Source organism: Rhododendron vialii, chromosome 2a, assembly GCF_030253575.1.
Source record: "Rhododendron vialii isolate Sample 1 chromosome 2a, ASM3025357v1".
NCBI classification, from domain to species: domain Eukaryota; kingdom Viridiplantae; phylum Streptophyta; class Magnoliopsida; order Ericales; family Ericaceae; genus Rhododendron; species Rhododendron vialii.
The window spans coordinates 18,225,205-18,251,599 of record NC_080558.1 but is presented as its reverse complement, the minus strand read 5'-3'; the positions used below and the strand labels follow the sequence as shown (position 1 = coordinate 18,251,599).

General features: G+C 38.6%; 2 protein-coding genes and 1 long non-coding RNA gene across 4 annotated transcripts; 2 read left to right on the top strand and 1 right to left on the bottom strand.

Annotated features, from left to right (window-relative positions):
- LOC131311734 (transcription factor MYB102-like) lies at window positions 1–11,573 on the top strand. 2 transcript variants are annotated; one of them, XM_058339308.1, is made up of 4 exons: window positions 1–277; window positions 4,834–5,020; window positions 10,153–10,282; window positions 10,714–11,573. In XM_058339308.1, the coding sequence occupies exons 2-4, from the start codon at window positions 4,900–4,902 to the stop codon at window positions 11,474–11,476; spliced, it is 1,014 nt and encodes a 337-aa protein (XP_058195291.1). In that variant the 5' UTR covers window positions 1–277; window positions 4,834–4,899; the 3' UTR covers window positions 11,477–11,573. The 2 variants fall into 2 exon arrangements, with proteins under 2 accessions (XP_058195291.1, XP_058195283.1); XM_058339300.1 differs by lacking the exons at window positions 1–277; window positions 4,834–5,020 and adding an exon at window positions 9,468–9,925.
- A 7,474-nt stretch (window positions 11,574–19,047) lies between these two features.
- Window positions 19,048–21,482, bottom strand: LOC131311729 (uncharacterized). The gene is made up of 3 exons (XR_009195555.1): window positions 21,318–21,482; window positions 20,061–20,127; window positions 19,048–19,330 (listed from the first exon to the last, which is right to left on the bottom strand). It is a non-coding gene; the product is annotated as an uncharacterized LOC131311729 (long non-coding RNA).
- Window positions 21,483–23,614: 2,132 nt separating this feature from the next.
- Window positions 23,615–26,148, top strand: LOC131317244 (uncharacterized). The gene is made up of 3 exons (XM_058346807.1): window positions 23,615–23,762; window positions 23,915–24,720; window positions 24,832–26,148. The coding sequence occupies exons 1-3, from the start codon at window positions 23,615–23,617 to the stop codon at window positions 26,146–26,148; spliced, it is 2,271 nt and encodes a 756-aa protein (XP_058202790.1).
- The last annotated feature ends 247 nt before the right edge of the window (window positions 26,149–26,395 follow it).

Genomic DNA, 26,395 nt, shown 5'->3' with positions numbered 1-26,395 from the left:
TCCCCACAAAATTTCCCGCCACGGACTTCCCACAATCCGCCGCTTCCGCTCTTCGCGGCCTCCATCGCCGCCTCATCTTTGTCGTGATCTCTCCGCTGCTGTCAATGTCGTTGAAGAGCTTATCTATCCCCCGTGGCCCCTACGGTTAGTAAATTCTTCAACTACATTTCGTCTCTTTCGTAAATTCTTTCTTTTTAGGTAATGCAGGGTGTGGCAGGTGCGGCGGCACTAGTAAACCAGGGGCTTCAAGCAAACGGATCCACTTGACTCAAAAAATGTACCAAAATTTTGCAATTTTTTACATATAAATAAGTGTTTTTTATACTGTCGGCATTAAATCATTCCCAAAGTAAATGAAAATTTATTTGAATTTGTAAGTAAGTAGATAAATATCACAACAAAACAAAATAAACTAGGCCTAATAAACTTTCAACTGTAATAAATACTTTTATTTTATATAGAGTTTTGTATATATTCCCCCGTCTCCTGTTAGTTGCTGGTCTCTTTTGCAGATTTCAAGTTATTGAAGAGAGGGAATGACTTCGGTGTCCCCGGTCATCTTGGGGACACCGTAACTTTTAGCATAACAAAACCATTATGAGTATAACCAAAATCCATTACAAGCATAACAGAACCATAACAAAGCATAACCAAAACCACAGTAAAGCATAACTTGTTTGTTATGCCTTAGTTGGGTTTGGTTATGCCTTGGTTGGTTTTTTGAATATTCCTTAGTTATGCCTTATTTGGGTTCTGTTATGTTTGTAATGGGTTTTAGTTATACTCATAATGGTAAAGTTATGCCAAAAATTACAGTGTCTCCAAAATAACCGGGGACACCATAGCATCATCCAGAGATAATTGTATTTCTTATCATTTTATTTTTTCATTTATCTTCAAATCATTTCATTTTTATTTTTTTTACTTTGTTAGAATTGCTAATTCAAAATGTGAAGGATAAAAGAGAAAATTCATTCAACATTGCCCATTTAGTTTTGAAGTGGGACAATATTTTTGGGACAACAAAAAGTGCTAAGTGGGACCAAAAGTGGGGACGGAGAGAGTAAAAATTTATTTATGTTTTTGTCACCTGTAAACAAAAATCCGAGAGCCGCCCCTTGGTGTGGCTACTCTGGGCCGACAGCTGTTAGCTGACATGCACCTCGAATCCCCACAGCCATTTCACACGCATACCTACGCGTGGGGTGGGGTCGTTTCGTAAATTCTTTGGTTTTTTGTGTTGATCTATTTGAAAGTTACTAGGCAACTTTTTGTTTTTGTTGTTTTTGCTTAGCTGGGTTGCTAGGGAGTTAGTTGAATGCCAAATCACGTAAACTCTACTATATTCCGTTGCATGTTCGTTCATTATGTCTGCAGCAAGGAAAACTAATTCAATAGACCGCAGAAATTCAATGATTCATTCTTCTACTTTTCAATGTAGAATATCCTATTGAGCGAAACAACACGGGATAAATTTCTCTTATTGCATTTTTTTTCCTGGTTTTTTGCATGTGAATAAGGCAATAATAAACTGGGGCAGTTGGCCTGACGGTTGTGTAGCAGTAGTTTTACTCTAAGTGTAGTGAGCTTGTGGGTTCAACTCCTATGAAGAGGAAGTTGATGCTCTTATTGATGGTCGGTTGAGGTTGGGTAGTGTAGGTTCTTCTGACATGTGGCTTAAATTTAAAACGGCTATACCATGTTGAGCTAGAATCCTCTCATTTTTTTGACCTAGGTAACTGGAAAAGATTTTTGTGATGAGATTCGTTAACTTTCGTGCCGGAGGAAAAGACGAGTTTTGCTGGAGGGAAAGACAAGTTTAGTTTCTTACTTCTTCTTAAGTGGCATTGGCCTAGCTTGGGTTCTCATGGTAAGATTCAGTCACGAAGATACAAGTCCTGAGCTACAACTAGTTTGAATGTGTGTGATGTTATGATGTTGTGGTTCTTTGTATTCTTGGTTCATCCATTAACTAGTTTTTGACATGTTCATTTTCCTCAAGATTGAATACTAAGACGTCTGATTCGCCCCAAGCACCATATGTAAGAATACCGCTATTATTTGGGAAGCCAAAAGTCTGTACTCTTAAATTAATTTGGGAGATAGCGAATAGAAAGTGCTTAATTCCAACTTGTCACGTGGTATTCAAAAGGCATACTTTCATCTGCATAACAGTTTGCCTTGTGTTCCTCCTGAATTCCCATTTCTAAGGCATACTTTCATCTGCATATCAGTTTGCCTTGTGTTCCTCCTGAATTCCCAATTCATAGAAACTGGTGAACAACGTATGGGAAAAATTCTGCGCTACTTTTTTGTTTGATAAGTTTAGTTAGTCATACTAAGAGGCTTTTAAGGATGACTTTACGTATGTGAAAAGTTCTGCTCTACTTTTTTGTTTGATAAGTTTAGTTAGTCATACTAAGAGGCTTTAAGGATGACTTTACGTATGTGAAAAATTCTGCTCTACTTTTTTGTTTGATAAGTTTAGTTAGTCATACTAAGAGGCTTATAAGGATGACTTTATGTATGTGAAAATTTCTGCTCTACTTTTTTGTTTGATAAGTTTAGTTAGTCATACTAAGAGGCTTTAAGGATGACTTCATTAATATTTGAGTTAAATGCACTTTATTTTTGAAGGATATTTCAGGTAGCTTAGTTTTTTTTTCTTCTCCCCGCCTTCTTTCTTCTGTTTTGTTTTTGGGTGAAGCTTGGAATTTCTTGTTGCATTTGTTGAAATTTCTGGCATCAATTGTCTTTGGATGGTGCTAAGGAAGATCGAAATTTGTTTTCTTGATATTTGCTTAATGGGACTTTTGGTAAAAGAGGAGGAAAATGAAGATCAACTGGACTCTTTACTCGGAGAATAGGATGCATATGATAATGTTTTTGCAAAAATAAAACGAACTGGATTACTCTTAATGTATAAGCAGAATAGTTCCTGAAGACTCAAAGAATTTACGTTAGAAGTAGGAAATAAGCATTTTGGTAAATTGTTGCTCACTCGTGACTGGTTTTGCTGGTGATTATAGCGATTAGTGAGTAATGAATATGACAGATATTGGATTTCTTAATCTCCACTATCCACATTGAAGAAAAAGAAGAATGACAAAATGACAATTCTGCTGCCAAGTAGTGAGTACAAGTTAGAGACAATTAGGCTGAAAATTGCTCATTGTTGTGGTGGTGTTGTAATTGAAGGCTAGCATCTTGCAAAACGAAAAGAAAAAGATGAGAGGGAATAAGGTGAAGGGAACTGAGCTGAAATTTATGTTCGAACAGTGTTACTTGATGATTAAGATTGGAACTTGTGATACTAGGGTTTAAAATCTTCTTGTTAAATAATACTCCCTCCGAAGTTATTATGTGAGCCCGGATAAGATGGTGTCAGAGCTAAGCTATCAAGACACTTGTGGGCATGAGTCTCTGATTTGTGTTAACTGAATCCCGATTACTTCAATTGCAGCAGAGAGGAATCAGAAATTGCATATTAAGTAATAAAGAAATTATGCCGAGCAAAAAAAAAGTAATAAAGAAATTACTCCAGTGTGTTTGTGTGCTTTGAAATCCCTCTCCCACCATCAGAGATTGCCAAGACAGTAGAAGAAGATATTCAAGCGAGAAGAAGCTCTGGGAGGCAATTGGCAACTCTATCAGGTGTGGAGAATGTCAACCACCTTATCAAGTGCTACAGTAAGCTATGGACTTTAGTGCTTAACAGAGCTGTGGAGGCATTAACAAAATAATTGTAGAGCTATGGATGAGGGAATCAGAAGATTAGGTCGGGGTGGTTGAGCTGAAGTATTCGAAGTACGGCTATTCTATACGACAAAGCTATTGAAGTCCTTAAAAGATGGAAGTATCAGCTGTTGTAGAAAAAGATGGATAGTAGGATTAGCAGTCTTGGGGGTTCTTGTTGCTATTACTTTATGAGGATAGTGAATCTAAAACTCTACTCTTAGTTTTGTTGAGGGAGGGTACCCCTGTTCATTACCAATACAGCAACTTGTTCACCCACTATCCGTGGTTTCCCTTCCATCTGAAACTATTCTCTGCATCTCAGTCCCATGTCTTTTTGCCACAAAATGTAACTAGTAGAATGTCTTAACATGTCCCACTCAACTATTTTGACCTTTCAATCAGTTCAATTGCGGCATCTGCAAAATGGCCAAAGGGCGGGTCAATATTTGGTGATCTCATTCTCTTGAAACTATGCTGAGTGCCCTGTCCGGTAGTTTCATGTTTGGCTGCTCAATGTCCAATTTTGGTACGTCAATAGTATACACTTGAGCTTGTTTGGGATCCTTTCCTAACTTCATCTCCAGGGGATTGATTGATCAGTTGATGTTTTGTTTGACTGAAATTATGTACACTTTGTATCTCTAGTAGCTTTTGCATGCAGTTGGTATACGCATGTTTCAGAATCATATCAGTGTAATGTTTTCCCTTCGGGTCTAAGTTTCCAATGAAAATAACCTCTCTTTAATATCCCTAGAACAGTATAATGCTGTAGATCCCTCTACTAAAAGGCCGTTGTAGACTGCTATACATTCTTTTCAGACACTAGATACACTTTTTCTTTCGTTTATTGCTTTTTTCCCTTGTCTGTTATGGTAAGTCTTTTCCCTTGTCTGTTGCATAGATTGAATTCTATCCCAACTCATGCTTTGAACGTGTCACCAACATCCTTGGCAGAAATGAAAGATATGCATGATTAGTAAAATAACAAGTTCCTCATACTTTCAGGCCCGTTTGGCAACCTTACTTATTAGCTTATCTTACTCATTATTTGTTTATTTGTCTCTGAATCTTTGTTTATTTTGTGTCTTGATTCAGATATGAAGTAAGCAAGAACTACCAAACGGGATCTCAGATTGGAATTGATCTGCTCTTGAATCCTCGATGTGTTTCTCGCTCTGCTCATCATCAATCTCTCCAGAGCATTCAACCATCCATCCCCCTAAAAGCTCCTCACGTGCAACAACATTTTCTGGGAAAGTTCTCAACACCCAAAACGAGCCAGGTGACCGCAACACGACAACATCATGTCTTCACTCTAGCAGTCTTAGCTATTGGAGAATAGGCGTAAGACTACATGGTAATAAATAACAATGCATGAGATTGCCAAGATGAATAATCGAAGGAAAATGCTACAAATAGCCCACTGAGCTATTGTTAACGTTTAAAGAGTGTTAAAATGTGTAGAAGTACATAAAACATATACTCCATATTAAAAAGTGTAAAATGTGTATTGTAGTGTGTGGTTTTTTTCCGTTTTCTTAACTTATTGACAACCCACTTGGTTGCCAATGAAAGGACCCATAAATTGCATGGCATTCACAAGTGGTTAAACAATATGCATGGGCTTTCTTATATAATAGTAAAACAGCACATTGCTTATAATATAATTGCATGGCATTCACAAATGGTTAGACCATATGCATGCCTTTGCATCTCGATTATTAAAATAGCTCTAAACAACGCGAAGTCGCTGTTAAAAAGTCTGCTTGGCCACACCAGAACCAACACCAATTTGATATAAAATTTTCTTGCCTATATACAAGTATACGCGTGTATACATGTCTGCGAGTCAACTTGTTCTTGTAACAATCCACAAGAAGACCTTATCAGGCTAAGATATAAGCATTCTTTGATAAAGTCTTCGGAAAAAAAAAAACACTTCCGAGGCATGTTGATAATTTAAGTGCCAGTGCCACGGGTGCTTGCATGATCCCAAGCGGGGGAACATTAGCCTGAGATCATGGTCATTTTAATAGTCATATGGTGTTAGGGATTAGCTCGTTCAGAACAAAAAAATATTGAGGCAGACTTAAAGTTGCATTCTATGATATATAGTAACTATGTCCAGGAAGTAGGATTGCAAATAAACCGAGCAGTACGTGAGCTCGGCTCGTTTAGTAAACGAGTTCGATAAAAGCTCGGCGCGTTAAGGGAGGCTCGACTCGATTAAAGGAGCTCATTTAGTAAATGGCTAAGCTCGGCTTGAGCTCAAGTTTTTGACTCGATTAGTAAACAAGCCAAGCTCGAGCTCGAGCTCGAGCTCGACAAAGCTTGGCTTGGCTCGTTTGTAGCCCTGCCAGGAATAACGCCCATTTGGGCAAGTAGCAAAAAATGTTCGAATGAGTAAATATGAACCGGCCTGGTGATAATTTTTTTCGTGGTCTCATTATTTATATTCTCAACAGAGATTGAGTAATTCAGCGGTCTTGGGGTGCCCCGACACTCTTATCTGTCACACATTTACGTGAGGTCATAAACTTAGTACCGGTGAGTAAGGATGTTGGGCACCGTGGAGCCCTAGCCCACCAAATAAATTTTCCTTCATATACTCGATTTTCAAAGCCCATGAATGTCTTCACGTGAATACGTTGGATTCCATTGACATAAAACTTGAAAAAGCGGGCGCCTAATTGTCTGTGATTTGAGCCAAATAATGCTGGACACTTGTCCCAGATTTTCCATCTAAAATATGATGTGCTGACATAGTTGAAGTTAAATACTATTAGCTCTCAGTTAGGAGATTGGGAAGTGGGAGTGACTAGATGAATGGTAACATATGTCATTGATTAGCCGCAAGGGGTTAGCCTGGTGGCCAAGCATGACTTGAGAATCTATTCTCTCCTAAGAGCTCGGGTTCGAAATTTCCAACCGTTATCAACTCCTTTAGATTGAGTATTCTTGATGACTTCTGGAACTTGCAATTGAATTCTTGAGTGGAACATTTGGATACATGAAGTTTTTCTTTCGTCTGACTAGAAGGACTGAAATGTACAGGAAACGATATTACAACGGCATACGAAACAACACAAAGCGCAGGGAACCTTATGGGAAAAAAAATCTTAAAAGAGGATAATGCAATGAATCTGTTATGACCCGTAACTCTCACACAAAACCCTAGATCCTCGACTATGAGCCCTATTGGCTATAAAGCAGACAAAAAATGATTCCCATACGTATCGGGAATCGACCGACATGCGTGTAAAATTTTGAAAGCACCACAGTGTAACCATATAGGAAGCCAAAAAAACTTTACCCAGTGACCGACACTCTACGTAACGGCCTCTATTAGCAGCTCGCGGAGTCGGCGAACAGGTTATAAAGAGTGATAATTTAGAAGTTTTTTAATTAGAGACTGTCACATCAAAAGGTAAACGGGTTTAGTGCTGGTAAAGCACACAACTATTAATTCACGGATTGCGACGCGGCTCGCTATTGATTGGCTTTACAGAGTCTTTGATTGTGGTCCCCAACATTGTTATGACAAGTATTAGTATCGGTTTAATTTCCAGGTAAGTACAATTATTACTAGATTATAACTGAAGACTTATGGAAGACTTTGATGTATAAGTGAGATTGGTTCCTACGCCAACGGGCTCTAGCCCAGTTGATTCGAGCCCCGTCGTGGGCGTTTGGGATTCAAAGTTATGAATAGCTTCTGAAATTCATTGTGGACTAACCTATTAACTCTCCGCTGATTCTAGCTGATGTATACTGTATTGGCAAAAAAAAGAAAAAAAAGAAAGAGAAATTGATTCCTACATCGTCATCAAGTACATTGAGTTTAGCTTTGCAAGCTCATGATTGGGAAATTACTGAGTTGTAGCAGTAGCTATCATTGTTGAGTTGAACCTTCTTCTTTTTCCCGCCTCTGTAAAAAAACAACATCAAGCACCCAGTCACCTGGGCTTAGGGGTGTTTAAAAAAATCGATATAATTGCTAAACTGATTTGATTCGGACTGAACCGTTCTATGTGGTCTGGTTGTGCGATTCATAAAAATAAGAACTTGTAACTTCGGTTTTGGTTACTAGTTGTCTATTTAAGAACTGGACCCTAAAATATCAATGTATATGTACGCGCATATATAATTTTTTTTGGTCAAACGGAGTAGATACGGGAATATATAATTAACCATGTTGATTTAGTAATTTAATGTTTTTTCCTAAGTTATTCTTGCCTCTTAGCCCATTTGGTTGTACCCCTTGCCTTGCAAAGGGGAGGTCTGGGGATCGAGTCTATGGAGAGACATTGAACCCCCTTTAGTTGCTACTAACACACTAATTTTCCGCTAACCTTCCATTGTATACAATATTAGCTATGTAGAGTAAATATCTCTTTTTCTTTTGATCGGCACATAAACATATCTTTTGTTAGGAAGTCTTTAATGAATTAGCTAGGAACCCCAATAACAGATTTTACAAATTTTGTGAAGAAGTGTTTGGATGCTAATAGGGTAGAACGGGAACTCAATCAAAATCGAACCAGTCTATTGGTTTGGATCTGGACAGGTTCTACATATATATTGGTTAGATTGTTAGTAATTTTTTAGAATCATTCGGAATAGTCTGGTTAGGGGATATCTAGAGAACCGGACCAATTTCGGACCGTGTGCACCCCTACCTGAGCTAACTTTCATGTTCTTGTTGAGTTGCACGTATCAATTGAATTACTCGAGCTCGTACTGTTTCAGAAACCAAGCTCAAGTGTTTCCGAGTTGTGTTGTGCTGATGGTCCTATGGGGTTGTGTGTATGGTTGGTATTCGTTTGGTTGGATTGTTTATTTTCTATCGATGGTAAGTTTATGTTTTCTTAAAAAAATAAATAAACCAAGCTCAAGTGTTTTGATTGAACCGCACCAAGCTCAAGTTAAGCTTACATAACCCGATCAAAAAAGGTTGAGCTTATGTAAACAAGTGCTTGAGCTCGAATTTATATATTTTGTGTTCATGAGCTTACTCAAGCCATGCTAAGGCATACCCCGAATTCGGTTCAATTCCTAAACGAGCCAAAAAGTTTGGCTCAAGCTCTTTTATTAGCTAATGAGTAGAGTTCGAACGAGCTGAGACCAACTTATTTGGTAATGATTTGGTTTGGTTACAAAATAAAATGTTGAACGAATTGCGTTTAAAAAGTAGCTAGGTATGATTCAGTCAAGCCCCTGCCTTTCAATAATCTACTTGATTACGTTTATGTGGATTATTCTGTATTTTGAATCCTAAAAATTGGACATGATAGTCTGATTTTGACCCTAAGAGGATCACATGGACAACTCCGAGGGGTTTGGCTACATGAGATAACAACTAAAGGGAGTGTCCCCCAGAGGTCGTAAGTTTAAATCTCATGAAAGTCAAACGTTTCAAATCTTGGGATCACCGGAGTTTTGCACGGTCATTAACTTTAAGGTCGGGAATAATCAAGGTGTGTGCAAATTAATCCGGACAACCGGTTATAAGTAGCAAAAAAGAGAGATTATACCCTCATATCTTGGGTACTTGTCTACGAAGATTGGGTACGTGCCCTTCAAAATATTGTTGACAACTGATAAAAATCTAGACAGCAAGGACCACCCCGCCGGAAAATGATGGAGTACTACTATGTGTTGTGAGATGTATATCAGAGAGAGAGTACTATGTGTTGTGAGATGTATATGAGAGAGAGAGAGAGAGAGAGAGAGAGAGAGAGAGAGAAGGAAGGAAGGACATTTCATATTTGCTTTGTAGATCCTCTGTAAATTTACAAATCTATAGAGGACCGGGAGACAGTGAAAGAAAGGTTGAAATTTCACATTTTTCTCCAAAGAAAGGGGACACGTTGCCTTTGTTACATAAAATGGACGGCACCGAATCTGTTGACCTTCCCCTGTTGTTCTCTTTTACCCTTCTCTTACCTATATATACACACCCAAAAGTACTTCCCATACGGACCTCTCTCTCTCTCTCTCTCTCTCTCTCTCTCCATACAGTATATGACATTGACATAGTAGTTAGATAACACCATGGGAAGAACACCTTGTTTGGAGAAAAATGGGCTGAAGAAGGGACCATGGACCCAAGAGGAAGACCAGAAGCTAGTAGATTACATTCAGAAACATGGGTACGGGAATTGGAGGACACTTCCAAAGAACGCCGGTAGAGTATCTTTCTTTTCCGCGAAGAAAAATAGTTTACGAAAATTTACGTTTTACACAGAATTCACTCAAATGGTGCGACAGTGGCATCTTGTGTTAGTATGGCACTAGCCAATGTTGATTACTCACAAAATTGCTTGTTATTAGCATGGTTACATCATGTTTGTATGCATTTTCAGGCTTCCTCGAGTTCAATTGTAGACATCTAATATTTTTGCAATTCTGCAGGGCTGCAGAGGTGTGGAAAGAGTTGTCGACTACGTTGGACCAACTATCTTAGGCCCGATATCAAGCGAGGTAGATTCTCTTTTGAAGAGGAACAAACTATTATCCAACTGCATAGTGTATTAGGAAACAAGTAAGTTATTTTTCTTTTTCAGTTATTTTAGACTTAATCCTACGTCGCTTATCTAAATCACCCTGCTTGGTTTTAGGTTGGAACCTTCCAAGAAATTCTAACAAGTTCTATGTATTCAATTGAGATTATAATTGTCTCATTGTACGAGATTATGAGCGAAGTGTTCATGACTAAGAAGTAACAAGAGCGACTTGTAGGATCAATAAAGTTGACTTAGGGTGAGTTTCCTTACGAGACTAAACGGGCTAAGTCCCTTTAGTCTCTCGGGAAAACTCACCCTAAGTATGGTCATGAGTGGAATACAAGCAAAATATTGAGTGCAATGGTGACACTACACGCTATTACAATGGTGCTCAAAGTTACCGAATAATAAGCGATCTACGAAAAAAAGGGTCTGATTTGTAACGTGTTTGTTATTTGTTTGAGCACAGGTGGTCTGTCATTGCTGCTCGCTTGCCCGGAAGGACCGACAACGAAATAAAAAATTACTGGAACACCAACATCAGGAAAAGGCTCCTCCGAATGGGAATCGACCCGGTGACTCACAGTCCTCGCCTCGATCTTCTCGACCTCTCTTCAATTCTAGCAATATCCTCCCTTTACAATCCACGTGAAATCGATCTTTCAAGGCTTTTCGGGGTCCAACAACCCCTTCTAAACCCAGAATTTTCAAGGATGGCAACTTCTCTTGGCAATCCTCATCAAGTTCAGAACCAATTGGCCCCGGTGGTCCAAGAAATCTCAAATTGTAGCACACTGACTTCACCTTATGTTACATTTCCTAGTGAAGCCCAAGTCATGGAGCCAAATCTGGATCAATTCTCATCGAATTTTACCGCGTTCAGCCCCGTAAGCTGTCAACTGAACGAGTGGCAAAGCAATGAAATGCCTTCATATTTGGGGGGAGATTGCTTACCCCCGCTGAAATTCGGGTATTGCGGGTCAGACCAAAGCATCACAAACCCTCCTCCGTCTGGTCTTTTCCACTGGAACAAGGGCAATAATATCGGCCTCGGTTCGGGCTTATCAACTCTGTCAACACCTTCATCGAGCCCGGCACCGTTGGACTCGACTTCGACATACATCGGATTCGATGGCAGCAGTACTACTAGAGAAGAGAGAGGGAGCTACTCATGCGGCAACATGTTGAAGTTTGGAATCCCAGACCTGGTGAATGTAAACGAATTCGTGTAATTTATCAAGCTTATCATCACAAGAATTCTTTTTCTGGAAAAAAAATAAGGATTTCAAGTGTAATGAATAATAAATTTTTCCTTCTATTTTTCTCTCATTTTCATTTTTCTTTATTTTCATGGATTCCAAACAGAGCCATACTTTGTTCATGCTTCTTGTTACTATTACCAACCAGGAAAAATATTACCCCAATTTTAATTGCTTGAATAGGAGACACACAAGACTCTTTTATTTTTAGATTGTCTCCCGAAATCCTATCCTTCATAAAACCTAGAGATTATATTCTCTCCACCCGCGGTGGAAATGGTGAGTTTTCCATCACCCACCACTGTTGTGGATTTCACCGTGCATTTATTGGTATAATCTGAATTGTTCATCTTGTAGGACTCACATAATACTTCATCCTTCCCTTTTTAAGTGGTGTTCAGTTTGGTAACTTCAACTTATTATGAAGATATTAGACATTTCATATCAACTTTTACCTCCATCTTTCCTATTTACCCTCTATGAAGACATCATCATTATATTTTTACTCACTAGCTTTTCAAAATAGAATCTACTTTTAAGGGCAAAATAGAAAATGTACAAACTTTTACCCATGAACTTTATAAAATGGAATACTAGACTCTAAAAAAAAGATGGAGGGGGTAGTATATTTGCACAAAAAATTAGCTTCAATCGAACATCAATATGTGTATCAAAATTTGAATTTAGTTTATAAAATCAAGGTAAAAGTACACAGAGACCTCCTTAACTATCACTTTTTTTCCACAGAGACCATATAATATTTAAAATCGTTCATACAGACCCCCTCAACTATAATTGTTAACCAATCAGCACCATTCTGTCTAAAAGATTGTTAAGATGGAGGAGTCAGCATGGACAATTTTTATAGATGAGTGGGTCAGTGTGGACAATTTTTAAGAGGTAGAATCGTCATTTCTCCTCATTCCGTTAACAGAGTTGGCCAATTTTTCATTTCATATAGTTTTTGGGGTCTGTATGGACAGTTTTAAATGTTAGGAGGTTTTCGTGAAAAAAAGGCACAATTGAAGGGGTCTCCATGTACTTTCACCTAAAATCAATAGGTGGGGCTCATAACTACGGTGGTGGAAAACTCATGGGAGCAGGAATTTAATCTCTATAACGTAGATAGCCATCAATTTTCTTGAAAAAAATATCAGTTTCTCTCTTTGACTTGCCCAAATGGGCTTCCATCAAATTGGAGTATCTAAGATCCAATTCAATCTTCCAATAGTTGAGGTAATTAAGAGGTACAAAAGACAAATGGTTTCATAGATCCCAACAGTCAAACCCCGGCGACAACGCCGGTAACAGCTGCCGGAGAGAGGGAATCTTTACTTGTAATTTCTGCCACTTGTAATTAAGGCCACTATCGCTTCACGGACTAATCCATAAAGGAAAATTCTAAAATCAGTCTAATGAGTTGATAATAAAAAGTGTGAATATGTATTAAAAGGTACATAAATATGTATTTTTCTTATTCTCTTGTGTGCTACAATAGAAAGACGGATCCATAAATAAGCATGCACGGTGATTTGTGATCATGGGGCTACAATCCTTTGACTAAGCAAGAAACGTGGCAATTGATAACCGGCAGGATAAGGTACATGTGGGATCCACCTGGTAAAGGGATTGCTTACGAAACCTGCTCTTCGTTTCGCATATTCCAAAACGCTTTAACACTCGCGCTTATTTAACTTGTAGCTCCAAATTATGGTGATATGGATTGTTTTAGATTGTTGATTTTGTCACTTTCTTTTTTATTAACGCCACTCTCTTACGGTGTAAAAATACATTTGCAGAAGAGTGACGTTAACAAAAAAAGAAAGTGACAAAATCATTTCCGATTGCCCTTGATAATTACTGTACGTAGTAGTTTCTTCACTTTTTATTAAAGTGGTGTTCAATGATGCTTAATGGAGCAATAATCAATGATTAACAACTGAAGCTAGAAGACTGTGTTTGTATCCGTTTGTATCAAAGATATGTAGATGGTCGGCTAATTCAAAAAAAAGGAAGAGTTGAAGACTTTTAATTAATTTTAGTATTTGCTTTCTTTTTCCCCCCTTAAATATATATCTCTTTAGAGTGATAATCTAAATACAACCTTTCAAAGTACTTGGAGGTTCGAGCTGACGTAAATTTAGGTTATGTTTTGATGGGCAAATGGGTTTTTTTCAGTCCTTTGCAGTTTTCATATTCACATATACTACCTCTGTCCGTATTTGTTGGTCCATTTTTGAAATCTGTGTCATTTTTTATTGATAATATTTTTTAATTTATAATGGTTTTCATGATTTGCAAATTTTGTGTAATAGAACTAATTGAAATCTATCAAACAAGATTTATATTGCATATTTTTTGAGATTTATATTAAAAAAAATATAAGTAATAAAAAATTGCACAAATTTCAAAAAAGAACTAACAAATGTGGACGAAGGGGGTATTTTTTATTTAACAAAATACAAGGTTGCTAACCATCACTCTCCGACAACAATCGAGGAAAAGGACAACAAACAAATGAGGTGGTGAAGAAAAATTAACATGCTTCAAGTTACTACTCCTATGATTTAAGTTTTTACCAAATTAAGATAACTATGTGGGCCAATGTGGCCAGGTTCATTGCTTGCCAACATCAATAATACATAGTAGAAAGAGAAAACATTAGCCTCAAAAGTCAAGGTTAGTCTGGTTGGTTACTTGGTTGATGGGTTTGTTATTCGCACAATTGATCAAAGTACAATTTTTAAGGTCAAGTCGCAAAAAAAAAAAAAAAAAAATCTTGTGAATTTTCTAGTTTTAGCACGAATGACCTGTCTTTAACGGGACCAGGAAGGAGATAAGTCAAGAAATGTATAAACTTGCCCGAACACCCTTCGCTATCTACCCAAAAAGAAAAAACAAGGAAACATTAATTTTCCCTGCGTCTGCCAACCATTCTAATTAATGTTGCATGATCTCAATTTGGTGACAAAGTGAGAGGCCTTCACTCATTTGGCAACTTTTTTTTTTTTTGACAAACTATTGTACTACAAACCAATCTACTGGCATAGCAAATCGGTGTACAGATTGTGCACAGATTTCTATGTGGGATCCATTAAGGGTCCCACATAAGTGATCTGAGCCGTTCATTATGTTTAAAACATTTATTCAAGGGCCTCCGAGAAAAAATCAGCTCAATTCGATACCTATAAGTGTTTGATTTAATCATCTAACTTTTCATTCAAATTTTTAAAGAATGAAAAGTTAGACGATTAGATCAAGTACTTATAGGTATCAGATTGAGCTAATTTTTCGCATGGGCCCTTGAAAAAATATTTTAAACATAATGAACGGCTCAGATCACTTGTGTGGAACCCTTAATAGGCCCCACGTAGAAATCTGTGCACCGATTTGCTGTGCCAATAGACTTTCTGTTGTACTACCAATCTACCATAATCCCGAAACACGTAATACTACAATTTTTCTCACGTAAGCCATGCGCCATGTATACGTCAACCAATGTGTGTTTGTTGAATGTAGTTTCCCTCTCATTTCTTTGAGTAATTATTCCTTGCTCCTGGGTCACCAAGTGACGGTGCCTTAAATTTCTCTCTACTACACATTTATGTTAACTTCACATATTTTATTGTGGAACCACCACATAACGATGTCCTCGTTTTTTTGAGTATTGAATAATGTCCTCGTTTTTTTGAGTATAAATTGACGGTGCCTTAAATTTCTTTGAGTATTGAATAATGTCCTCGTTTTTTAAATGCAATAGATATAAGAGTTGTTTTTTATGTTGACATGTCAGAAGGAGGCTAGGCAACCCGTACCGACCTATATCTCGATTGGGGCGGGTTTCTGCCAAATTTTTTGGTACGGGGTTGGGTTGGGAGAAAATAAAAAAAACTCTTCTAAAGCCACTTATGTTTGGTTAATATATCATAGAGGCTACTCAATGTATTGTTAATTGATTTTAGGTTGAAACCCTCAAATATATATCAAAGTTATGTCTTGGATAGCCTCACCGCATGTGGTCGAGTCATCGTCGCCTGGGTCAAATTTTCTTGTCTCCTCAATTTATACCTCCGCTTGCATATGAGCTAGACATGAGGGGGAGTGTTAAACTTTATTCCACATCGCTCCCATCCAAACTTGGCTGATATATTATAAAGAACTTCACCTATTGCCAATTAGTTTTAGGTTGGAACACTGAAATCCAACAGGGATGAGATTACCCTGAAACTTTACGCCAATATTATGTTTTTACTCTTATTACTAAAACGAGACTCTACCAAAATACCATGTTATTTATATATAGTATATATTAACTATTTCCCCCATTTTTCTCGTATGTTAAAACAATTCTGTCCATGGGTTTAACGGGGCGGGGCTAGTAGATCCGCCCCTCAACCAGAATGAGAATGATTTAAATTACGTAGTCGGGTTGAGATTGTGTGGTAGGAGTATTATTAGGGTCAGGGCCGGGTGCGACAAAACCCATCCATCCCTATCCCTAGTCAAAAGGACCAAATGGGGTCCCGTTCCTTGTCTCTATAACTCCCGTCTCTGTCTTCTCGACCGACCAAAGACAAAGCTAGCTCCCTACAAAGTTTTGAATAAGTCCACCCCCAATGTCTGTTTTTATGTCTTAGATTGAACTTTCAATGTCAAAAATGTCAAAAATTAAGAGACTTTAAAGGTTCAACCGTGTTTTAGGAGGTACAACATGTAGAACTTCCAAAAGTTGAGGATGTTTGGGGTGTTGAGTGGGTACCACGTGGTATCCATTCAGCGCATCCGGGCTGTCTATTTCGGTTTTGGATGGCTCGGATTTGAAGAGAGAAAGAGTAGAGAGAGTGATGGGATGAGAGGAGAGAGAGAGTTTCAATCTGCTTGGACACCACGTGGGCACGGCCACGTAGTACCCACCCGGTACCCAAAAAAATTCTCCCAAAAGTTGACAAATGTACCCTTCAAATTTCTCCCAAAAGTTAAACACATGCACCCTTCGAATTTCTCCCAAAAGTTAACACATGCACCCTTCAAATTTCTACTAGTATCATTTATCTGCTATTTGAAGGTTTAGTAACAAACTTCAAATTTGAAGTCATTTTTTTAAATTCCTTTTTTATAGTTACTTTTCTCTTTCTTTTTCTTTTTTACCATTGGTTTTCTTCATGTTTCAGGTTTACGTTGTTTTTTTTCTTTATATTAGGTTTAGCTTTTTTTTACTTTGGTTTCAACGAAATTTTAGGTTTACTTTTGGTTTTCTCAAAATGTTGAACATGGAAAGTTGTACGATTCGAATATATGTATTTATTGTTTGTTTCTATCACTTTTTCACTTCCTATTACCTATAAATACTAGTTGTTCTTGGGTTTATCACTACAAAATTTTCAAAACCTTTTCCACTCTCCTATATTTGTTTTAATCTCAACGCAAGTTCTATATATAATGTTCCATAAATTGAATTTTTTTATTAATCTAGGTATATCTTTCTATATGTATAATGAGAACAACAAGTTGTGATATCTAAAAGAAATAGAGGTCAACTTGTTCTTAATTTTCTTAAGATAAGAAAGGATAAAAAATTAGAATTTGTACAGCCAGGGTGCACTCTACTAACTGTTGAAAATCCGATCGTCAATATGATGAAAGTGATGGCCGTCGTTTCTTCAAACTTGAAACAGTAGAAGTATTCGAGTCACGTTAGGAGAACACTTTTCTAAAGACAGTATTTGCCCCCACCAGAAGGTGTGCACCGGGTTACAGCAAATCCGCCTTCAAGATAAATCGTGTAACGACCCTGATTTTTGGTAAATAAAAATTTTGTTAAATATTTAAATTTTATTTTAATTACTTGGATTTGCTACTAAAAAATTTCTTTTTAATTTTAATAATCCGTCATAATTAGATTTGAGACTTATAAAATTATATCTTTCACGCCGAACAATCTAGTCATTTTCTAAAGACAATTATGCTTATAAAAACACTTGTATATTTTCCTAACGAGTTAGATAAAATCTTTAAATTATCTTTTCTTGACTAAGAGTCCTACGTGGCTAGTAGAGTTAGCTTCCAACCAACTAGTTGGACAAACCAAACTACCATTTCTCCTAGTTACACTTTTCGAACCCTAATTGGACCTTTTTGACCGTCTTGGAGCCTTTTGAACCCCTGAACCCTAATTGAACCCTTAGACTTTTAGGGGTAATCATTATACCCCATGACAAGTCATTTCAAACCCTAATTATTACCAATATTTCTTTACCCCTCGGTCCATAATTGTTAGGGGAATTTTTATCCCTTGGTTAATAGACCTTTGACTTGCCAATAAGCATGACAAGACAAATCATACAAAGAATCCCATCATTTTGCTTCCGAAAAAAGCAAGACTAGCCATGCATGCATGCACACCTATGTCCTAGCCTTAAGCCTAACTATCTTAGGTTTTACTTTCCTAGATGAATATATACATGTACTTATATATATGTCTATACATAGAACGAGAGAGAGAGAGAGAGAGAGAGAGAGAGAGAGAGAGAGAGAGAGGGCCGGATGGAGAGAGAGAGAGAAAGGCCGAATGGGAGAGGGAGGTGGAGTGTGTGATTGTGTTTTGGACACTTACACAAGCAACCTTAATAGCCCTAAGCCTATTTACTACATGCCAACCCATTCCAGTCTTCCAAAGTACAAATTAGCTAGCCCATGATTATGTCCTTTCTTACAAGCAACCTCTTTTTAGGACTAGACTAGTCAAAAACCCTTCATGATGGCCTAAGATTTGGCCTACAAATGGAAGTGACAAGTCATGGAAGGCATGACACGATTGAAAGACATGAAATGACAACTCAATGGAGCAAAATCCATAGGAAAAGGGAGAGGGAGGGGGGCCGGCCATATGGAGGGAGAGGGAGCCAAGACTTTTGCCTATAAATAGCAAACTAACTTCAAGTTTCAACTCACACCTTCACTCCTTTGCTCTCACTTCTCTCTAGAAACCATTTCCATTTCCAGACAGCCTACTGCCCCTCACAAATCTCCATTTTTCTCCTGCTTAGAGTAGTTTTTAGAACCAACTCCCTTCGGGAAAGTTGTGGAGCACTTCGAAACCTTCAAGTTAGACCCAAGAACCACCTCAATCGGTGAAGAAATGACAAAGATATTGGCATCCGAAGTTCAGTAAAAATCTCGGATTTCCATTTCCAGACAGCATACTGTCTCTTCCTTTATCACCATTTTTCTCCTACCTAAAGTAGTTCTAGGATCAACTTTCTTCACGAAAGTTGTAGAGCACTTCGAGAGCTTCAATTTCGACCCAAGAAAGATCATATTCGGCCAAATATTGACCGAGTTACTGCCATCCAAAGTTTGGTCTAGATTTGCGAGTTTCACCGCCCGTAGAAATCTTCCAACTAGCTTATTCGGCCCCGACTAGTTTCGGATCAAGGTAGATTAATCTTGTCACGCCCCGCCCCGCAAACGGCACCCAATGTGGGCCCGAGTCGACGCGACCACGTGACATTCCACACCAAAACCGAACCACACCTCACAACCTGTCAGAATAACACCCAGCGGAAGACTTATCACCTTAACATAAAAATGAGTCGACGTATCGACCAACCAACCAGGACCTCGCACAACTAAATCACAATATAGTTTTACAATACTTTAAAAATTCTAAACTTCAACACATCCACCAACAACATATTTTTTACTTATATAAATTAACTTTTTAGTTCACTACCTACAACCAACTCGCTTATCCACATCATCTGACGCTAGCCCAAACACTTCTCAACACGTTGACCGGTAGTGGACCCACTCTACGCAACCTGCTACCTGGCAGACCAAAAAGGAAAGCCAGAGTGTGTGAGATATAGAAATGCTCAACAAAATATAGCAACAGCCGAATAAATAACAACCAAAATATAAATTCTCAACATATCTGAGATACTCAAATGTACGTAACAGATATAATCACCACATCCTCCAATTACAACATAACAGTAATAACCAACAGCTAAAAGATAATCTCAACTTGTCAACAGTTTATCGAGAAATTAAGAGCAACACCGGGCACATAGCCAATAATTTAAGACATAAGCCTTATGGCATTAAGCCAATCACCGGGCACACAGCCAATAGTTTAAGGCATAAAGCCTTATGGCATTAAGTCAATCACCGGGCACACAGCCAATAGTTTAAGGCATAAAGCCTTATGGCATTAAGCCAATCACCGGGCACACAGCCAATAGTTTAAGGCATAAAGCCTTATGGCATAAAGCCAATCACCGGGCACACAGCCAATAGTTTAAGGCATAAAGCCTTTTGGCATTAAGCCAATCACCGGGCACTAAGCCAAAATTCAAGTTCAATTCAATATAGAACAACATCTATGAATCAAATACTCACATATCATAAGCTAAATAACAATAGCATGATATACACTCACCATTACAGCAATATCTCATTAAAGATAACCATATCGAAAGCTTACTACGATTAGCAAGATATACATTCACCACCACAGCAACATTTTATTGGGAAGAACCATATCAGACACACTCACCTTTGCATCGACCGAGTTATACACCAAACTTACGGTTTCGGCACCTCCTATTTGACCGGCTTGTTACCTAGCCACAAGCTACCATATCAGCATATGAATCCCTTGAAATGTTTAAGTAAATATATGATACACCCCAAATACATTCACCATGCTAACAAGTGTCAAATGAGCTTAACAATGCCACCAACACCCCTAAACCATTTAACAATCATTTGATACCAAATTATAAAACTAATAAGGTATTAGACAATACCCAACGAATACAAATATGTCCATCTTAAGGCTTAGAAGTGCCCCCAACTCAACGTAAGAGTATAAATATGATATAACTCTTAAAATCGATTTGAAACCATGACCATCCTGTTGTATTTCGACCATAACTTCTTATTGATTTAGAACCAGGTCGTCAGACTACCACCATTAAAAAGTACACCTCCGGTACATGAATTTTGATATAAAATTTGTCCTAAACGGAGTCTGAATGACCAAGATACGCTCAAATGAAGTTACACATCTAAAGCAGAATTCACAGTTTTCAGCAGAACAGTCTGCGATCGAAAGCTCATTAAAAATCACATACTCAATATTTTCCAATAATTCCAACACCAAAACATCACCAATTGATCCATGTTTAAGACTCATGAGAACCCATGTCCACCCAGTATGCTTAAACTTGAGGAATTTCATGACAAACACAAGCCAAAAGCTGTCAAGAATTTCAGAAGTACCAAAACCTGAACTTTAATTCAAAAACTGCTATAATCTAGAAAGAGCCACGACACAACCCAAACATATTCAGAAAGATATACGAGTCTAGTTTTTGAATCAAGAAACGGTGCGTAAAACCGATACCCAAGCAAGAAGTTATGCCCGTTTTTCCAACACGTGTCTGTGCTGTCTGCACCGACGCGAATCAGACACCAGTTCGGTTCACGATTTTTATCTTTTTCCACATTGCTCAGAAAATTCTGACATTTTTACAGCATAAACTAAACTCACAGAGGCATCTACAGTAAAATTATCAGAAAATAACATGATAGGAACGTCGATGAGAAAAATTCGTCAAAACAGGACAAATTATTAACTTGTTCAAACACAGTTATGCATGCTCATCATATACACGAATTTTCTGAAATAAAAACTCAATTTCAACCTCAAAAACCCTCTCCCATGGCTTCAATTCAGAGCATATTAGATGCAAAACAAAAACCTAGCATGAGAAATAGGAAATTCCAGCATTTAAGAAGATGAAAAGACCTAATTGAGCTTCAATCAACCTAACCCCAATTTCTTCTTCTTTTCCCCTTCTTCTTCCACGCTGCTCTCTCTCTCTCTCTCTCTCTCTCTCTCTCTCTCTCTAACGTAGAAATCAGAACTTCCTTTGGGTTTGTTTTTTTTTTTTTTTCTTTTGTTTCAATGAATCACACACACCTCATCAAACAAAACACACGGCACACATGCACCACAGTTTGGAAGAAAATTGCACTTTAGCCCTTAAGTTATTAAATATAACATTTAAGCATCTCAAAGATAAATAGATGTTACAAATCTTACTCACTATCTCTATGTATAACGAAGGATATCTTAACTCCTATCTCTAAGTATACATAAACGTTCTCTTAGCCGTTAAACTCTAAATGTAAATGTATGATGCTTGTATGTTGAGAAATGCATAAAAAAAAAACTTGAAAAGTGTTTTTTCTAAAAAGATGAAAAGGAAGGGGAGTATGTTAAACATATCGACTTTATTTTTCGGAAAAGCATATGTTGTTTAGAACTTCACAAAAAGGAAGAAAGAATGATTTTCAAAAGTCAAGACTTTATCGTTTGATTAGAAGTATTCGTGTTTGATATTTGAGATGGTTATGAGCATGATTATTAATATAGAATTGAATGATCTTGCTAGTTTAGTTTCAAGATTACAATGAATGATTTATGTAGAAAGTCCTACCGCGGAGTCTATGTGATAGGTGCTGAAAAGCACCCGTTTATTCCCATTAACTTAGGTTTTGTTGGTTTTATCTAATGTTATTTAACGAGATTTAATTGGTTTGTAGTGTTTTAGGGCCTACGGAGCATTCGGACAGGTTTTGGAGTAATAATCGTGAGTTAAGGATGTTCCGGAGAGATCCGCGGCGAAAAGAGGAGCAAAAAGGTGAAAGTTGAAAATCTGGTCCGGACCAAGGTTATGCTGGTCCGGACGACCAAAACTGGAGCACGATATGAACAAGCTGTTTTTTTGGTCCGGCCAATGTAATTGCTGGTCCGGACCAGCGGACAGCAGACGCTGCAAACAGAAATCAGCTTTTACGTCTTTAAGTCTTATTGTTTTGGGCCAACTATAAAAGGAGACTTGAGTTTATTATTAGGTTACGTTATTTTTTATTCCTAGCAGCTATTGGGAGAGATCCACGGCAAGAATACAAACGTTGAAGGAGATTTTCTCTATGTTCTTCATTCGTTCTTCAACTTCAAGTGGATCTTCTTTCTCCATGGCCGGCTAAATTCCTTGTTTAGGGGGAAGATGAAATTTCGCACCAAGTAACTTTATTTTATGTATGGATTTTAGGTTTATTATTCGGATCGATTGTATAACTAAGAACCCTTTCCGTTTCAATTGAATGGAATGATTTTGATGGTTTTAATCTATTGAGTATTTGTATGCATGCTTTCAAATACGAGTTATACAATGGTTTTCATCGATTGTAGTTGGAGTTCTGAGATAGATTATACTCGTAAGACGGGTCGTGCCGTTAGGCGGCCAGACCGTACTTTTGAGACGGTCCGTGCTATGAGATAATCTATACCTTTTAACAACTCAATTATTTTCTAGATGATTATTGCTAAGGTTTGCAAGTCCTAGTAATAATCCCTTCTGATTCGAATAATTAATCTTGCCTATGCATGTTGGAGTTACACGGTCGAGGTGGATTCGAATCCTAGATTTTCTCTCCAATCGTTACAAACTTTCCATTTAATTTATTCTCTTAGATTTAATAAATTCTCCAAATTCAAACAACCAAACTTCCTTTGCTCGAATTAATCTAAAAATTAATCGAATTTGTCGTAACTCAGCCATACTGTCTCCGTTGGAACGATACTCGGACTTGACCACTATTCTATGGAGTAGTAGTTAATTCTCAGTTTTATAAATATATTTTTGACACGGAACGACGCGGTCAAATTTTGGCGCTGTTGCCGGGGACAGTTTGCACGGTTGCGTTAATTTAATTAGTTTTTAGTTTAGTTCATTGGTATTTATTTTTATTTTGTTTGTTAGTTTTGGTTGTCTTAGCTACAGGTACGAGGCGACAAAACGAGCAAAGATCACTGTGAAGAAGCGGTGCCGTGATATAAAGCGATTTCGTTGACCCACTGTGAGTTTGTTCTTATTTTTGGCAAATTGGTGTCTGTGTCTAGAGTACCCCATTTTTACAATCAAGGGGTATTAAACTTGCATGCTTGGTCGTCGATCACAGGAACCTGAACTCGTACCTCTTAATTTTGACTTGGAAAAAAGACGTAGGGGTAATAGAAATACTATCTTAGTCACAATGGCAGATGATAATCCTAATGGAGAGAGGAGGGTTGTGATACCTGACCCCCTCCCTCTCAACTCACACTTCGCCCCCACGGCTTACACTACACCATCATGTGTACGATTACTCGCAATCACGGCTAACAACTATGAGATTAAGCCTGGTACACTCTAAATGCTCCCTAGTTTCAAGGGCAATCTCAAGAGGATCCATATCAACACATCACTGAATTTGAAGCCCTTAGTTCCACGCTTTTAATTCATAATTTTCCGATGGATGCATTGAGATTGATTTTGTTTCAATTCACTTTGATAGGGAATGCCAAACATTGGCTTACTACTTTGCCAGCTAATTCTATAACATCTTGGGCGCAAATGAGTGCGGCATTCCTTAAGAAATTCTTCCCCATAGGAAAAACACTCAGACTTCGGCAGGAGATTACCACTTTCCAACAAGCTGAGAATGAACAGTTCTATGAGGCTTGGGAGAGATATGGGGATCTCATTCGTAAGTGTCCGCACCATGACACACCTAAGTGGCAATTAGTACAGAGTTTTTATTCCGGGCTACATCCGCAGCATCGTGTGATGGTTGATGCCTCATGTGGAGGCTCTGTGATGGTTAAGAATGAAGAGGATGCCTGGCAATTATTTGAAACTATGAGCGAAGGGTCCTTGCAAAATGTTTCTTTTGAGAGGAGAACTAAGTCAGTCATTACTAGTTCTGATAAGCCACGAGGTATGTACGAGATTAAACCATCTCATGACCTCCAGTCTAAAGTAGATGCACTGACTGAGAAAGTTGAACAACTTCTCACCAAGGGATCGGCCACCTCACAGCCTCCACCTTATCAGGAGGCATGTTCTTTATGTGCTAGTCCGGCCCATTATATTGTTGACTGTCCTGCAGCACCACAATTCCCTTTGTTTGTGCAAGAACAGGTTAACGCTACACAAGGGTATGCCAATGCGCAGGGTTTCTCCAAACCGGGTAATGATCCTTTTTCCACTACTTATAACCAGGGATGGAGCAAACATCCCAATTTGTCATGGAAGACGGAACACCATGGTAATAGTTTCGCCCAGCAACCTAGGCCATTCAACACACAGTTTAACCCTGCGGCCTATCTCTCACCGAATCAGTAGCAAGCACCTCCCCAATCCTCACAGGATCTATCCTTTGAGGAAAAGGTGCTGTAAGCGCTTGACAGACTAAATGACACCCAACAATAGGTGCGCACCAACACACAGTCCATCGCAAGGTTAGAGACCCAAGTGGGTCAAATAGCCAATGCACTCAATCATAGGGAAGAAGGTAGGTTGCCCGGTCAGCCTATCCAACCCCCTAGAGGACAGTTTGTGATTCATGACCCGCCTCCTGCTGATGCTAAGGTAATCATGACTTTGCGCAATAAGAGAGAGGTTGAAACCCGACCAGAGAAAGCGGAACCAAAGGAACATTTGGCTCCCTCCGACCCAGATAACTTTGGGGAGGAGAATTCACAAAGTAAAAATGGAACCCTTCCAGTCACACCCTCACCATCCACCTCCACTTCAAGAGGCTTTAAGGTACCACCCTATGTGCCTAAAGCCCCATTCCCACAATGTCTCAATGCCCCATCTCCTTTCCCCAAGAAGGGTGCGGCTATGGAGGATATTCTTGAGGTTTTTAAGCAAGTGAAAGTAAACATTCCTCTCCTAGACGCGATCAAACAAGTCCCCACTTATGCTAAGTTTTTGAAGGACCTTTGTACTCAAAAGAGGAAATGTAAAACCAATGTATCGAAAAAGGTCCTTCTCACCGAGCAAGTGAGCTCAGTGTTCCAATCGATTGCTCCTCCTAAGTTACAAGATCCAGGCACCCCTACTATTTCCATAGGAATAGGGAACCATGTCATTGAGCGAGCATTGCTAGACTTAGGGGCTAGTGTTAATTTGATACCTTACTCGGTGTACGAACAATTGGGGCTTGGGGAGTTGAAACCCACGTCAGTCACCCTTCAGTTAGCAGACCGATCCATTAAGGTGCCGTGTGGGGTAGTTGAGGACGTTCTTGTCAAGGTTAACGATTTTTATTTTCCAGCGGATTTTATAGTACTTGACACGGAACCGATGCAAATCCTCAAAAAGCAAACTCCCGTCATTCTTGGTCGCCCCTTCTTAGCGACGGTCAATGCTAATATTCACGTGAGGAGTGGGGAGATGGAGGTGACCTTTGGGAATATGACCCTTAAGTTGAATGTGTACAACACTGCAAAACACCACTCCAATGATGAGGTACATCCACCTCTCACTGTTAATGATGTGTCTAAGGTGAGTGAGGTTGACTCCGAGGTTCCAATTTTGTTTGATGATGTTCCACTTATGACTAGCCCTCCTTCAAAAAATGATTTAAAGTTGCCACCTCATTTGCTTTCTATCACACCATTAGGTCCGTGTAGTGCGCACTCACCGGAATTAGCATGGAGACCTCCTTTGGTCTCGGCAGCGTGTTCACATGCAAAGTTGGATTGTAATGCTCTGTTGAAGGATGGTTTTTGGAGTGCTTGACGTCTGGCTGAAGACATAAAACTTAGCGCTTCTTGGGAGGCAACCCAAGGTTCTTTTAGTCTCGTATTTTCAATAGAGGTCTAGGAAACTTTAAATTTTTGGAGGGTGAAATACCTCCAGTGTTTGCCGTGCTCGAACGGCTTCTAACGATCTGGTATAGCCACCTTGTCAAAGCTATGTATGTAGTACTTAGGAGGTTGGGTCTTGCTAAGCTTGGCTAGTGGTGGCACCTTGCACCCTAGCCAAC